Genomic DNA, 17215 nt, shown 5'->3' on the forward strand with positions numbered 1-17215 from the left:
ATAGAGTATTTTCAACATTTAAAATACCTCAAGATGTAGAGGAAATTCTATGGAGGAAAAGGATGGTCTTTTCAACATGATGTTTAAAAACTGGGTATTTATAAACAAACTTTGACTACATATCATACCATACAAAAAATAAATAGATCATAAATCTAAAGTAAGAGAGCTGAAACTACAAACCTTTTGGAAGAAAAAAATAGAATATCTTCATAACCTTGATTTAGGCAAAAATTTAAGATAGGACGAACAGCATGAATCATTAAGACAAATACTGATAAACTGGACTACCTCAAAATTCAAGGCTTTTGCTCTTCAAAAGATAATGTTGTAAAAAAAAGAAAAAACAAACCACAGACTGGAAGAAAACAACATCAAAATATCTGACAAAGGAATTATATCTGGGATATATAAAGAACTGTCGCAACCAAAGATGACAGACAGCGCAATAAAAAAAAATAGGTTTGAACAGAAACTTCACAAAGGAATATGTACTGCTCAGCATCACTAGTCATCAGGGAAATTAAAACTAAAATCTACAACGAGATATACACCCAGTAGGATGACTAAAATTAAAGACTGACAAAAATACCAAGTGCTGGTGAGGATATGGAGCAGCTGGAATGCTCATACACTGCCAGTGGGAATACAAAATGGTACAGCCACTTTGGAAAACAATTCGGCTGTTTCATTAAAAACATACACTTACCATATAAGCCCGAAATTCCACTCCTAGGTATCTACCCAAGAAAAACGAAAACATATGTCCACAAAAAGACTTGTGTAAGAATGTTCATAGCAGTATTACTTGTAATAGCAAAATATCAGAAATAATTTAAATGTCCATCAGTTGGTAAGAGGATTAATGTCTATCAACTAATGAATGGATAAATTTTGCATTATTGCAATTACATGAAATGCTAGAAGCCATAAAACAACAGCGACAGAAAGCAGACCAGAGGTTTTCTAGGATGGGGGGTAGCAGGAGGGGATGACTGCAAATGAGCAAGAGGGTACTTTGTGCAGTAATTGAAATGTTACACTGCTTGGGTGAAATGGTAGTTACAGAACTACATGCATTTGCCAAAAGTCATCAAACTGCATTTAAATGAACAGATTATATTACATGTAAACTGCACCTTAACAGAGCTGTTAAAAAAAAAAAAAAGTCAACCAGAGGCCTTATTAACAAAGGATATAAGAATGAAAAATTTAGTCTGGAAAGTTTAGCTGGTTTTGCTGCTTTTCATTTCTTGGGGGTAGAGATGAGACTCTACGTTAACACATTTTTACCTATATAAATGATCCAAAAAATGGACTAAGTAACCTTAAAATGAAAGTCATCATCAAGAGCAAAACTGGCAAACATTAAGAAAAAATGCAAGTCAACTTAGGTTTGGTAAGAGATGGAGGAATTAAATGTTCTTTCTAAGCAAGTCCATTCATAAATACATGTCCATGTATCAACTCTGCCAGGTACTGTGTAAAACTGTGAGGTTAAGATGGCATTCCTGCCTTTCAACCATTCATTATTTTATTGTAAAAATAAGACTTGTGAAATTTTAAGCAAAAAAAGAAAATACTCATTCAAGATACCTAGCACACCATCAATTACGTAACAGGTAGCGTACTAGGAACTAGAGATACGAAGATTAACTGGAAATGGATTTTGCCTGCAAGGAATTCAGTCTAATAAAAGGTACAACTCTAGATAAATAATTAACAACTAATTGTGATAAGTGGACTAGTATAGAGATGAAGGTAAAATGCAATGTATCAAAATGGAAACACTGTATACTAGGAAGAGACTACAGAGAAGAGCCATTTGAGATGGATCCTCAGGAATTTTCACCAAGCAGATGAAAAGCATTATAGACATAAAGTAAATAAAAGGATACAGAAGATATGAGAAAGAATAACATATTTCAGGCTTGGTAAATGAATAATATGACTAGAGCAAAGGATACATATTAAGAGTAGCAGGAGCCAGGAATGGTGGCTCACGCTCATATTCCCAGCACTTTGGGAGGGAAGATCACCTGAGCACAGGAGTTGGAGAGCAACAGAGCAAGGCAAGACCCTGTCTCAGGTAGGAGATATAGCTGAAAAGACAAGTTGGAGGTCAGATGTCTCAAACCTGTCATACAATTTACTACAATGGGCCTTCAGGTTTTTGAACAATAACAACAGGTAAAAGTGGTCCTTGGTAAGGTTAATCTAGCAAAACAATAATGGGCATATGCAAACAAGAAGCAAATTAGTAGGAAGGCAGCACAGCATGGTAGACTGGAATCAGGCTGACTTAGATTTGATCATCAGATCAGCACTAATAACCCTAAAGAATTTATCTTTTCTAAGCCTTACAGGGCTATTGAGAAATAGGTGATACATTTAGAACAAGACAGGCATTCAAAAGATATCCTTCATCTCTTGCCATGACTAAAAACCCCAGAGATGCTACTGTAGTCATTCAAGACTGGCATGTGACTACAGAAAAAAAAGAAAGGTTAAATCCAAGAAACATTTCAAACACAATTCAAAAGAAAGAAGGAAAAAAAAAAAAAGGGCCGAGTGCAGGGGCTCATGCCTGTAATCCCAGCACTCTGGGAGGCCGACGTGGGCAGATCATGAGGTCAGGAGAGCAAGACCATACTGGCTAACACGGTGAAACCCTGTCTCTACTAAAAATACAAAAAATTAGCCCAGCATGATGGCACACACCTGTAGTCCCAGCTACCCAGGAGGTTGAGGCAGGAGAATCGCTTGAACCCAGGAGGCAGAGGTTGCAGTGAGCCAAGATCGTTCCACTGCACTCCAGTCTGGGTGACAGAGCAAGATTCTCCGTCTCAAAAAAAAAAAAAAAAAAAAAAAAAAAAACCCACAAAGGCACAAAAGAAGTTAGAGATAATAAAATACTTCCAAATCTTCCATTTGTTTTGAATTACATTTGTTGTAGCCATCTCAAAATAGCCTTTCTATTCATCACCACTTCAAAATTATAGTCATTATTAGACATGCTATTAAATCTTACTTAGCTTTTAAAAGAATAAGCACATACTCTACTATCAAAAGTTTACGCAAAAAGAAGTAGAGTTTAAATTCTTCCGTGAGCAAATAACATACTACTGAAATACAGTCAAGGGTTTCATCAAAAGATTTATGCTGCATTGGTACAGTCAAGCAACTTTATAGAGAGTTCCAACCTAATAGGGAGTTTAATCTAATATGCCTACTCTACCATCAAAGATACAATAAATCCCTTGCAAATAGGATTCAGGGTAAGAACAGGATTGGTGACAAGTAGCTTTGATTCCTCATGGGGGAGAGAGAATGCATGAACATGGACAAGATAGTTAAGGTTAGGTTCTTTCGCAAATCAGAAGACTGAACTCTCCCCTCCAAAACATAATACCTGGACTTAGAAAAGGCTCTTAAACTTGCATTCACAAAGCCCCTCAAAGGGTCCATGTTTAGATTTCAGGAGGTCCATGAACTTACATGGGCAAAAACATTGTATCTACTCACTAACTTCTAACTAAAATTTAGGATTTTCTTCCATTAGGAATGTAGGCCAAAGAACACAATAATGGTTGTAGTGCCTGCAATTTGGCCACCTACAGAAATCAAATAGATTTGTTTCATATTACATTTGTTGTAGCCATCTCAAAATAGCCTTGATATTCATCACCACTTCAAAATTATGGTCATTATCAGACATGCTGCTAAATCTTCCATTTGTTTCGAACTACATTTGTTGTAGCCATCTCAAAATAGCCTTTCTATTCATCACTGCTTCAAAATTATAGTCATTATTAGATAGGCTATTAAATCTTATTTAACATTTAAAAGAATACGCACATACTCTACTACCACATATATCACAAATTTGTCTTAATATTTTGATAACCACAACAATGCGTTTCCTTTGTGATTCTACACATTTTGCTGTACTCATTCTAAATCATTTTCTGAAAACAGACTTCGTCAAAATATCAAAGGGTACTAGAGACAAAAATGGTCAAGAATCCCTGGGGGATCTTCTCTCCTACTGACAAAGGCATGGAAAACATGAGGGTAGCTATCTTAACTGAGCAAAACAATATTAACTGCTGACTCATAATTTTCCTAAAATAGAAAGCCACCACAGTTTAAGAAACAGATTTTGTCGGAAGTAGTCATCTCTTACTATTCCAGCTCCCAGGAACAAGTCTGTTTAGCTGGTTGCCTTTGCCAGGGTGCCTAAATACTTTTTTTCTTTGGTACCCACAATGGCTCACAGTGACCCCAGTTTTACAAATTATTTGACAAGTTAAGGATGTTTCTGATATTCCCAACTGGTAAACAGGAGAAATAATATATTCCTCTTCTCTGCCATTATGGGGATGCTCTGAGAATAAAGGAGCATGGAGAGTACACCATGGGACAACTAAATATGTAAATTTTACACTCTCCACCCCACCCGCCAAAAAATGAAACAAATGTTGAACTCTAGTTAGATGTGCTTTTCACAGTGTTATGGGTTAGCAATTCTGAAATTATTTTCTGTGTATTCAACACTTGAGTAAATATATCAAGGAAACTGAGACCAGGTTCCTAGTCTAATTAGAAAAGGAAGTTATATTATGGAAAGAGAGAAGACTAGAATTTATGCTGTAGTTTTAGACTACAATTGGAGATATAAGTATTTACTCATGGGTTTTGTGTGTGTGTGTGTTGCTATTTTTTAATATAAAGAGAGGGGGAGAAATGTATTTTCTAGCTGTCTGCTAAGGACTATGAATCAATGAGGGCACACCTACAGCCCAGATCTTGGTTTCTAAACTACATTCACCAGCAAATGGAACAGGGCTCCTTGGACAAAAGACTGATTCCAGGCTGGGGCAGGAAAATAACAAGATGAGCCTAGAACATCTTTCTGCACCAGAAAGTAATAAGTGCTCAAAGAATAATGAAAGACATAATAAAAAGCCACAAGAGCTAGTTTGCAGGGGCTCTTATTAGTTAAATCTGATACAAGCTGAGTATCAAAATGATTATAAAAATAGACAGTAACCCACTGAATAAAACAGGAATCCATGAGTCTACAATGATAAAAACCAATGAATAAATAAACAAATTAGGGGGAAAGAAAAGATAGCTCTTTCTTACAGAAAAACTCTAATCAATATAGAAGGAATGATGGAGTTAGAAGATCATTAATAGATATTAAAATACCAGGTGAAAGTTTGATAAGGAATAAAATATTTATTTACATGGTCTCAAAGTATCTCCCTACAAATTACTTATTAATTACAAAGGGCAAATATTAATTTTACATCAGTAAAACCTGGTGGACAATACCTTAACCAAATAATGAAAGATTACCAGTATTGAGAAGGATATTTAAATTCTGTAGCATTCCTGGCAAAACTCATAACCTAAGTTTCATCATGATGAAATATTAAACCAAAATCAGTATTATATTAAATAACTGGCCCATATTTTTCAAAAATGTCAAGGTTAAGAAAGGCTATGAAGTTGTTCCAGATAAAGGAAAACTAAACATATGACAACTAAATGCAATGTATGATCATGGATTAGATCCTAGATCAGGGAAGAAAAGACTATAAACAATAAACAAAGTATTAAGGATACGATTTTAATATGTATTGTAGGTTAGATGATAATACTGTGTCAGTGTTAAACTTCCTAAATCTGTTAACTGTAACATGGCTGAAAGAACATCCTTGTACTGAGGATACAATATGCAGGGACTCTTATGTCTTCACCTCCAGTTACTGTCAAATGGTGGGGAAAGAATACATATGAGAGTTCACTATACTATTTTTTCAACTTGAGTTTGAAATTACATAAAAATTAAAAGCTACAAAAAGTTCAAGAGCCCCACATTCAAAAACAATAACCAGTTACAACAACATACAATGAAAGAGAAAATCCCATTTTCAAAAGGAAAAACAAAAATACTTAGGAATAAACTTTAAGAAGAATTCTTCCAAACCCATAGGAAGAAAATTATTTAAAATTCCTGAAAGACACAAAATAGATTTGAACAACACATCCCATATTGCCTATTCTTTATTAAAAAGTAGAAATATCACCAAGATGTTAGTTATCCCTAAGTTAATGTATATACTTAATGCAATATCAATAAAAATACCAACAATCATTTCTAGAGCTAGAAAAGTTGGTATTAAAATTGATATGGAAAACTAACCCTTCAAGAGAAAAAAGCTAGAAAACACTGAAAACAAAGAGTTATGAGAAAGGACTAACCCAACCAAATATTAAAATAGACTACAAAGTTCTTACAATTAAAACATCATGGTACTACCATATGAGCAGACAGATCAATGGAACAGTACTCAAAGTACAGAAAGAGACCCAACTGCACATGGAAATCTATTATACAGTAAATTTAGTATCTCAAATCACTGACACGAAACCGGCATTTTGATAAATGGATTGAGATAACTAGACAGCAATTTAGAAGGAGATAAACTTAGATTCATTCCTTCTGTGATATCTAAGAATAAATTCTAAATGGATAAGAAATTTTAATGTAAAAAAAAAAAAAAACACTGAAACTGGCTGGGCATAGTGGCTCACACCTGTAATCCCAGCACTTGGGGAGGCTGAGGCAGGTGGATCACCTGAGATCAGGAGTTTGAGACCAGCCTGGCCAACATGGCAAAACCCCGTTTCTATTAAAATACAAAAATCAGACAGGTGTGGTGGCGGGAGCCTGTAATCCCAGCTACTCAGGAGGCTGACACAGGAGAATCGCTTGAACCCCGAGAGGCAGAGGTTGTAGTGAGCCGAGCTCACACCACTGCACTGTTGCCTGGGCAACAGAGCAAGACTTCATCTCAAAAAAAAAAAAAAAAACTGAAACTATATCAGTATTAGAATAAAACACAAGTGAACTCCTCTATAACCTGGGTGTAGGGAATGCTTTCTGTGGAAAATAAAAATTCAAATGCAACACATCAGTGGTTTTCAAAGTTGAGCATAAATCAGAAACACTTGGAGGGATTTTGTCAAACACATATTTTGGGGCATCATCTCCAGAGCTGCTGATTCAGCAGGGCCGGAACAGGACCCAAGAATATGCATTTTGTTGTTGTTGTTGACACAGAGTCTCACTCTGTTGCCCAGGCTGGAGTGCAGTGGCACGATCTCAGCTCACTGCAGCCTCTGCCTCCAGATTCAAGCAATTCTCTTGCCTCAGCCTCCCAAGTAGCTGGGATTACAGGCGTGAGCCACCATGCCTGGCTAATTTTTGCATTTTTAATAGAGACGGGGTTTCACCATGTTGGCCAGGCTGGTCTCGAGTTCCCAACCTCGGGTGATCCACAAGCCTCAGCCTCCCAAAGTGCTGATATTACAAGCGTAAGCCACAGCACCCAGCAAAGAATACGGATTTCTAACAAGTTTCCAGATGGTGCTGACACTGCTGGTCAAGGCAGTACCACACTTTACACAAAAATAAAGAACATTTACATGGTAAAAGTAAGCATAGTGAGCACTGTCAAAAGTCAAATAAACTGAGAGGAAATCCTTATTACGTATATATCACAGATAAAGGGCTAATATCTCTTAACAGGGGAAAAAAACATATATATAACAAGGTAAGTAAAACAAACCAAAAATCAGAGAATAATGAGCCAAAAAACTCACAAAAAAGATAAGATGTTTAGCCTCACTCATAACAGAGATGCAAATTAAAACTACACTAAGATACTATTCCTAATCTATCCCATATGCAAAAATTAGAAAACCTGATTACAATTTATATGGGAAACAGGTCCACTTCTCATACATTGCTGGTGGAAACAAAAAATAATACGAACTCTATGAAAGGGGATCTGGCAATCTCTAACAAAACTACACATGCATTTACCCTTCAAACCAGCAATCACACTTCCAGCAATTTACCTTGAAGGTACTACCCCAACATCAGAAAACCGTATCTGCATAGAATCTTTCATTGTAGTATTATTTGTAAAATATTAGAAACTACCTAAATGGCCAAATATACGAGGTTGGTTGAATAAATTATGGTATGTACAATGGAGTACTACACACCTGTTTAAAAAAAAGATGGAGGATTTGTATGAACTTCATACACGAAATGATTTTCAGAATATAGTAGTGTTGAGAAAAAGCATACACAGGTTGAGCATTCCCTCATAAAAAAATCCAAAATCTGAAGTGTTCCAAACTGAAACTTTTTGAGCATTGACATGATGCCACAAGTAGAAAATTCCACGTGTGCCACATTATTTTTTCACTGTTATTAATGGTACATAATAATTTTTGCTATTAAGTACTTATGTGTGAATAAGTGTAAGAAAATGATTGCTATCAGTAGCCTGAGGACTTCACTTGTAATTGGCCTCTAAAGTGGCAGCAGTCCTGTGGGACTGAGCCCTTAACCTGTGGGGTCTACGCTAACTCATGGTAGCTAGTATCAGAATTGAACTGAATTGTAGAATACCAGTTTTGGTGCCAGAAAATTGTTACTGGAACAATACCACACAGACATACATAAACAAGGACAAAGGAAGGTTCTTTCTTATAGTAGAATGCCAAAGAAAAAATGTGGAAAATGTAGTAATAGTTGAAAAATCAGAATTTCACAACTATTACAGTAACCCCATACAACCTTGAGGTCTAACTTGCACTTAGAATGGTTCTTTTATGATACATGATTTTGCAACATCGCTGGTCATTTGGAAAACTACTGGTTCACTGAGTTATGTGGATCTTCCAAATGCTGGCAAATTTTGCTATACAACAAAAAAAAATACAGTCTAAATATTACACCCATCTCATTAGAAAAGTTTATAAACACTGGAAAGCATCAAGCTCACAGTGGAAGATAACAATTTTTTCAAAATTCTAGTTTTTGCTTAAAAGCGTAAATATTATCAATGGTGAAAAATATTATCAATTGTTTTTCCTTAAAATAACAGGCTCATTGCATTTCACTTTGAGAAAATATCTGCCAAATACCCAAGTCTGAATATAGAAATTGTTCTTTAAAGTAAAAATAGTTTCCATGAAAAAAGAGACTAGTTCAACTCACAACTCAACCACACAAGCACTTAACCTTTATTAACTATCATACTTCATTAGGCGACAAAAGAACTTTAGGGGTACTTTCCATTTAATCACACAGAATACTAAAAAGACATGTACCCAAGGGTCGAGCATCAATAAAATTAACACATTTTACTGTTTTAACATCTTCAGTACAACTGGCTTTTTTTTCTCTATTGTGAGCACACGGTGGTGATGAATACAATAACTACTAAAGCAGTTTGGTGCCACTGCCTTAATTCATAATAATACACAAGCAGTTTTCCACACTGCTTTCACACAGTGCAAATATAACAGCAGGGAGAAAATCAAATAATGCGGTAGTATTATTATGAAAACCATGTCTTTGCAGGCCCCTGAAAGGGGACTGGGGACCACCAAAAGGACCACAGACCACACTCAGAAATGCTGTACTATAGTGTCTTTTACATTACCAATGTATTGCTCTATCTGACTGTGAGCTTTTGCTGTAAGTCATTAAACAACTTCAAAAATGTTTCCTATTATAAAAGAAAACCAGATAAACATTTCATGTAATTTTTAGAAATTTCACTGTTTTCCTAAATTTGAACATTGTACTGTCACATGAACTTTAAAATGTGTCTCTTCATAAAGTTCTATTATTAATCAGTTTCATATGATACAAATTTTTTTAACTACATTGCTCAATACCTTCTCCCTGGAGAGGTTTTCCAAATGTGAAGTCAGACCACTTATTTCTTTGTCTTTCTCTGCCAATTGAAGCTGAATAAAGAAAGAAATTTCATTATTTTTTTTTCATTACCTCTCCCTCCTTGTAACTTTGATATCTGGTTTACACTGCTTTATGAAAATAATTCCTATTACTAAATCCATGTATTTTCCTCAGCTAATTCTTTGACTTCTCTGAATTATTTGTCATTTATTGACCAACTTGCCTTGTTCTTAAAACTATTCCTTTGGTTTATGTGAAATTGCATGAATATTTTCATCATCCCATGCCCTTTTTTGTGTGTTTTATTCTTCCCAATACAAATATGAGTATTCTCCAAAGTTTCTTCTTTGGCCTCTTCTCTCAATATTCTCTCTCAAAACTCACTTTCTTCCATACCTTCAAATATCACCCCCCCGGGAATAAATCACAAATATTAACCAATGTACCACCTTCTCTTTCCCAAGTTCCAAATCTGTCTTTTAAATTGATAGTTAATGTCCCAAGCCTACTTTCATACTTCTGTTAACAGAACTCAATCTCAGACTACACTGTGACTAAAGCTGAGAAACTATATTGTAATACTTTTCCCTTTTCCTGTTTCTCCACTCTCCAACACTTTGTCTCTAAATCATTCATTCATTCAGCAATCACCCACTGATCACCTATTACAGTTTAAGCATTAATGGATACAAATACAAATAAAATCATTCTTCAATGGTTCTTCCCTAAACATGTCTTTCACAGCTTTCTCTAGTAGATATATAATCCATTCAATGGCAGGTGATCAGGGAAGGTACCCAAAAGGAGGTGGTCTTTATCAATTCATTTTAAGAATATTTCTACCTGATTTCCTCACCTTCAAACCCTTCCCACCTCTGAATCCTCTTCAATACTGCCAAATTATTTTCAAAAAGACTATGATTGGGTCTCTTTTCTCCTAGAAAATTCTTAATAGAACTAGCACCGAAATTCTATTTTAAGCCTAAAACCTGGCTTCAAGCTATCATTCAAGCCCAAGCTACTCTATTACAGACACAAGTCCTAATGATCAAGACTGCTCACAGTTCGCAGACTACGTGCTCCATTTCTCAACTCCAAATATGTCTTAATGCTCTTCCATCTACATAGAATGCTGCTGCTTCCTTTCCCTCGCTCTGCTTCTCCTCCCCTCCAGTTTGTTCTTTCAAAGGTGTAGTTATTCCATAATGTCTTCCCCCCAAATGTTTGATTGGAAACAACTCTAAGGCAATTAAACTTATTATTCATGTGGAGCTTTATCACATTTTGCCTTGTCTGGTCAGTGTTCGTCCATGTCAAAATAGTACAAAATAGGGCAAAATGAACTAAATAAAAAGCCAAACACATTTACCAGCTACATAATTTTAGATATGCTGTTTGATCTCAATGCTTACTTTTAACATTAATGAAATAAAATTATCTGTTCAGCTTCCCATGGTTTACAGATGATTACCTAGGGTGGTGTGAAAATTTTGTGCACACTACCATTACACTTCTAGCAATCTACTAGATTATAAACTCCTTAAGCATACCACTGTGCCTTATGTGATTGCCCACATAATATCTAACATAGTACTTTATGTAAAATAGGCTTCAGTAAACATTTACTAAATCATTTTCCTAGTCAATATGCAAAAAATTCTTTTCATATGAATTCATGATTCACACTTAATAGTTAAGGAAGTTGCCAGTTATTGAAAAGAATATCCACAAGGGTCACGAAATAATAAGCTAATGTATCTTAGTCTGTAATGTCCTATATCTCCAGCCCCTACAGGGGAAAACTAAAGTAATTCTAATTTTAAAATTAGATCACAGGTAGAATCAGCTATGATATTTGAACCATTTAGAATTCCTGGTCTTCAGTCAAAAAAAAAAATGTAAATTATATCTACATACATTTCTTAAAATATATTATTCTTTATTCCTTAGAAGAAATATATATTTCTACTTATTAAGTAGCTAGACAGCCTATTTTTTTTTTGTCTAACATTCTATTTATTTATTTATTTATTTATTTATTTATTTTGAGGAGTCTTGCACTGCCACCCGGGCTGGAGTGTAATGGCATGATCTTGGCTCACTGCAACCTCTGCCTCTAGGGTTCAAGTGATTCTCCTGCCTCAGCTTCCCAAGTAGCTGGGATTACAGGTGCCCACCACCACGCCTGGCTAATTTTTTGTATTTTTAGTAGAGACAGGGTTTCACTACATTGGCCAGGCTGGTCTCAAACTCCTGACCTCGTGATTTGCCCACCTCGGCCTCCCAAAGTGCTGGGATTACTGGCGTGAGCCACGGCACCTGACCTTCTCTAACATTCTTACAGTTACCATTTATTATTTGGGCTTGTCTGTTGCCTAACATTATATTGGCAAAAATAATTTTCATTAGTTAAGATTACATCACTTGCTTTTACTGTATTTCATTTAGGATCACAATCACATACTTTGGTGACAAATGGTAAAACTCAAATTTTTAAAATTACTGATGACATATTATTGTACTACAAAAAAAGTGAAGGCCCTAAAATAATTCTTTTTATTTATTTATTTTTATTTTTTAGAGACTGGTGGGGGGGTGGGCATCTCCCTATGTTGCCCAGGCTGATCTCAAACTCCTGGACTCAAGCAATCCTAATAATTTTACATAAGCATTCATGTTTGTTTCAAAATGAACAAGAGGACAGGAGGATAATGATCACTTTTCACCTTTAAAAATAAACACAATTAAAAGATGTAATTTTATTTTATTTTATTTATTTTTATTTATTTATTTATTTTTGAGACAGAGTCTCGCTCTGTCGCCCAGGCTGGGGTGCAGTGGCCAGATCTCAGCTCACTGCAAGCTCTGCCTCCCGGGTTCACACCATTCTCCTGCCTCAGCCTCCCGAGTAGCTGGGACTACAGGCGCCCGCCACCTCGCCCGGCTAGTTTTTTTTTTTGTATTTTTTAGTAGAGACGGGGTTTCACCGTGTTAGCCAGGATGGTCTCGATCTCCTGACCTCGTGATCCGCCCGTCTCAGCCTCCCAAAGTGCTGGGATTACAGGCTTGAGCCACCGCGCCCGGCAAAGATGTAATTTTAATAGCCATCTGAATCCACGGAATTAAAGTCACAATAGCAACCCAAATGGTATCCATTTTCTCAATTCAAAGTTAATGAACAGTATTCATGTAACTAAATATATAGTACATTTTTACTTGTAGAAAAAGCTATCAATTATCCATATTTAAAATGTACATTAGATTGAATAAAATTATACATAACAAATTTTCAAAAGTTTATGCCTTAAGTTTACATACAATAAGTACCAAACTTACTTTATAATTGTCCTGTACTTCAGCTAGTTCAAATTTTACATTTTCAGCAATTTTCACTTGTTCTTTCCATTTCAGCTCCATTTTTGCAAGTTCATCAGCATATTTATTGCATTTTGCTTTCTCATCCTAAATGAAATTAGTATAATTACCAAAAGATTTTAAATCCATGTAGAGTGAAAATCTATAGCAACATACTTAGATATGGGCTGAATGTTTATTATAACACTGTTGTAACAGCATAAAAACTGAACCAATCAAATGTCTATTAATAGACAATTGGATAAATCATTTTCTATCCACACAATGAAATAGTATATATATTTTTAAATAAGGCAGATGTACAAGTTGACAAGAAAAAATGTTAAGATACATTAATTGAAAATAGCAAGTTGCTAAAAAAGAAGATATAATATCCATTTTTGTTTATAAGTTGTTTTACACAGTTATAATATCTATGTTTGTGTTGTATACAAAAATATAAACCAAAATATTAATAGTTCTTATCTCAGGGGATCAGAATGATAGAGGTAATTTTTGCCATCTCTACTCTTCATTTCTGGAACACTACAACATTTCACAATAAGTATATATTACTTTTGCAAAGGGAGGAAATAATGTCATATTTATAATGCTGTTGTTTCCATACATTGATAAACTCCAGAATTTGCTGACCAAGATAATTTTTAGGTTGACTTCTTATACATTGATCTTCTCTACAACCCAGATTATCATAAAGGAGGAGCTACAAATCATGACAAAAAGGTAATTAGGCCAGTTCCACTTGGAACATTTTGTTCAATGTGAACACCTAAAAATATACTTTGAGCAACTTAATGGAGGGGAAAATCTTTTAAACAAATAATGCTAGGTCAGCTGAATATCCATACCATACATTCCATATCTCATACCATACACAAAAATTAAAATGATTCACAGACCTAAATAGAAAAGCTGATTATAAAACTTCTAGAAGACAACACAGGAGAAAATCTTTATCTCCTTGGATTAGGCAAACCATTCCTTAGAAGGTAAAAAGCATAAAACATAAATGAACTGATAAACTATACTTTATCAAAATTAAAATTCTGCTTTTCTAAAAACATCATTAAGGAAATGAAAAGGCAAGCTACAGACTTGGAGAAAATATTCACCTTACATATATCAGACAAAAGACATATCCAGAAAAAAAAAAAATACAACTCAAGGTGAACAACCCAATCTTTAAACCACCAAAAAGATCTGACCACTCACACAAAAAGAGATAAAGAGCAAATAAGCATAAGAAAAGATGCTGAACATCAAGTCATTACAGAAACGCACATTAAAACCACAATGAGCTGTCAGTATACACCCATTAGGCTGGCTATGTAAAATGATACAAACACTTTACAAAACAGTTTGGTAATTTCTTTTTTTTTGAGACAGAGTCTCACTCTGTCACCCAGGCTGGAGTGCAGTGGCGCAGTCTTGGCTCACTGCAACCTCCACCTCCCAGGTTCAAGCAATTCTCCTGCCCCAGCCTCCTGTATAGGTGGGATTACAGGAGTGCACCACCATGCCCAGCTAATTTTTGTATTTTTAGTAGAGAAGGGGTTTCACCATGTTAGCCAGGCTGGTCACAAACTCCTGACCTCAAGTGATCCTCCCACCTCGGCCTCCCAAAGTGCTGGGATTACAGACATGAGCCACTGCACCCAGCCAGTAATTTCTTATAGAGTTAAACATTCAACTGCTGTATCACCCAGGCAATTCACTCCTAGATATTTACCCAAAAGAAACAAAAAAATCCATATGTCCACAAACAACTTGTAAACAAATGTTCATAAGCAGCTTTATTTGTACCAGCCGAAAAACAACCCCAAATACCCAAAGTGGGGAATGGATAAACAAATGATTCAATAAAAAGAAATAAATATAAGCAATAATATGAATAAATCTCTAATAATCATGCTGAAAGGGGGTAGAAAAAAGTACATATTACATGACTCCATTTTATAAAATTGTCTAAAATGTAGGCTAATTGATAGTGACAGAAAGCAGGCCAGTTATTTCCCAGAGGTAAGGATAATGAAAGAGATGTGTTGCAAACGTGTACCCAAAAAACTGGAAGAGTGATGGCACTGTGGTGATAGTTTCACAATTGTGTATGTCAAAACTGATTCAACTGTATACTTTAGGTATGTGTAGTAATTCATTGGATTTCAATTATACCTCAATATGGTTGTCAAAAAAAAAAAAAGGTTTTTGCTTGAACATTATTCTACCTTCCTTTCAATACTATTTCTATAGAAAAATCTTGAAATATTCATCCAGAATTGTTTCATCTTTAATGAAAATGTAGTTCAGTCTTACAAACAACTGCCCTGAACTCAAAACTGTTCTAATCAACCCTTCTACAAGATTCTCTCAAGCAAAAAAAAAAAAAAAGTGCATTTTAACTTTGGTTAAAAGATTTTGCTATTTATAACTAACATGAAAATATTTTAAATAATTACTGTAAATTAAATTACAGTAAAATTAAGCTAATGTGTAAATTTTATTCTATAGCTCTAAACAAGGCCCCTCCCCTCCCCAATGCACACAAAAACACACAGAAAAAAGCACATTTAATAAAACAAACAAAAATCACATACACACTTTTTCCTCTCCATGCCAAATTGATATAAATGAGAAGCATTTTCCCTTTTCCTTTAAATATTCCAGTAGTGAATACTACACCAAGAAGGCTGCAAACCAGAAAAGTCTGAAAGATGCTGTTTAAAATAATCAAAATAGGCTGGGCACGGTGGCTCACACCTGTAATCCCAGCACTTTGGGAGGCCGAGGTGAGCAGATCACGAGGTCGGGAGATCAAGACCATCCTGGCTAACGTAGTGAAATCCTGTCTCTACTAAAAATACAAAAAATTAGCCAGGCGAGGTGGTGGGCGCCTGTAGTCCCAGCCACTTGGGGGACTGAGACAGGAGAACGGCATGAACCCGAGAGGCGGAGCTTGTAGTGAGCTGAGATCGCACCACTGCACTCCAGCCTGGGCAAAAGAGTGAGACTCCGTCTCAAAAATAATAATAATAGTAATAATAATGATGAAAATAAACAACACCGTAAGAGACAACTCATTTGGTTAACACTGCCTTTTCCACTATGCAAGTCTAGTCACTTTAAGATGTAAAAATCTTTGCTATTATAATAGTAATTTATTTTATTATTTTTTTTTTGACAGAGGCTCGCTCTGTTGCCTAGGCTGGAGTGCAGTGTGCAATCTCAGCTCACTGCAACCTCCGCCTCCCGGATTCAAGTGATTCTCCTGCCTCAGGAGACTGTAGCTGGGACTACAGGCATGCCCCACCACGACCTAGCTAATTTTTGTATTTTCAATACAGACAGGGTTTCACCATGTTGGCCAGACTGGTTTTGAACTCCCGGCCTCAAGGAATCCACCCACATCAACCTCCCAAGGTGCTGGGATCATAGACATCAGCCACCGCACTTGGCCTATAATAGTAAATTTAAAAACAGCACTTTCCTTTTATGAAGTTCAAATATTTCTCATGAATCTTTATACGATGATAGATAATAATTTCTAACCTCAATTAACTATTTGCCCATTACCCAAACAAGAACATTTTATTAGGTGAAAAGAAAATAATAACTTAAGGTCACATGCCTATGTGAACAGGTACACAAAACGCCCATATCATCCCAAAAGTGAAACTAAGTAACAGTATATGGGGATGGGAAAGAAACTCAAAGATACCAATCAATCAAAACAATAAAGGTAAGCTAAATCATCAAGATTTATAAATCATCAAGGTTTATAAACCTCTTTCATTTACAAGGTAGTTAACTTACCTGCAAGAGTTGTTTACATTTATTATACTTTTCTGTTTTGTCAGCAATTTCTTTGGTCATTTCACAGACTTGCCCCTTTGTTACTATGTCAAAATCTGTCTCTGCTGTAGCAAGGCAGAAAATAAGACTGTTAAAAAGTATTTTGCCCCTTATATTATCTTCCTGTTCAGAATAACTTAAAGGTCTGTATATTGTGAAATATAATAAATGCAATACTGAAGAACAGAAATATCT

The 17215-nt window shown here is 35.5% G+C and overlaps 1 protein-coding gene across 18 annotated transcripts in view; it reads right to left on the bottom strand.

Annotated features, from left to right (window-relative positions):
• The window catches only part of TAX1BP1 (Tax1 binding protein 1), an 89563-nt gene that overhangs the window by 17078 nt on the left and 55270 nt on the right, over window positions 1-17215 (bottom strand). For 10 of the 18 annotated variants that reach the window (XM_073009023.1, XM_073009020.1, XM_073009019.1 and 7 more), the window contains exons 12-14: window positions 16982-17085; window positions 13133-13258; window positions 9775-9846 (exon numbers count right to left, since the gene is read on the bottom strand). In XM_073009023.1, coding sequence (XP_072865124.1) covers window positions 9775-9846; window positions 13133-13258; window positions 16982-17085 — 302 coding nt within the window. The remainder of the gene's footprint in view (window positions 1-9774; window positions 9847-13132; window positions 13259-16981; window positions 17086-17215) is intronic. The other 8 variants (XM_073009024.1, XM_073009022.1, XM_073009021.1 and 5 more) reach the window with 1 other exon arrangement.

Source organism: Chlorocebus sabaeus, chromosome 21, assembly GCF_047675955.1.
Source record: "Chlorocebus sabaeus isolate Y175 chromosome 21, mChlSab1.0.hap1, whole genome shotgun sequence".
NCBI lineage: Eukaryota > Metazoa > Chordata > Mammalia > Primates > Cercopithecidae > Chlorocebus > Chlorocebus sabaeus.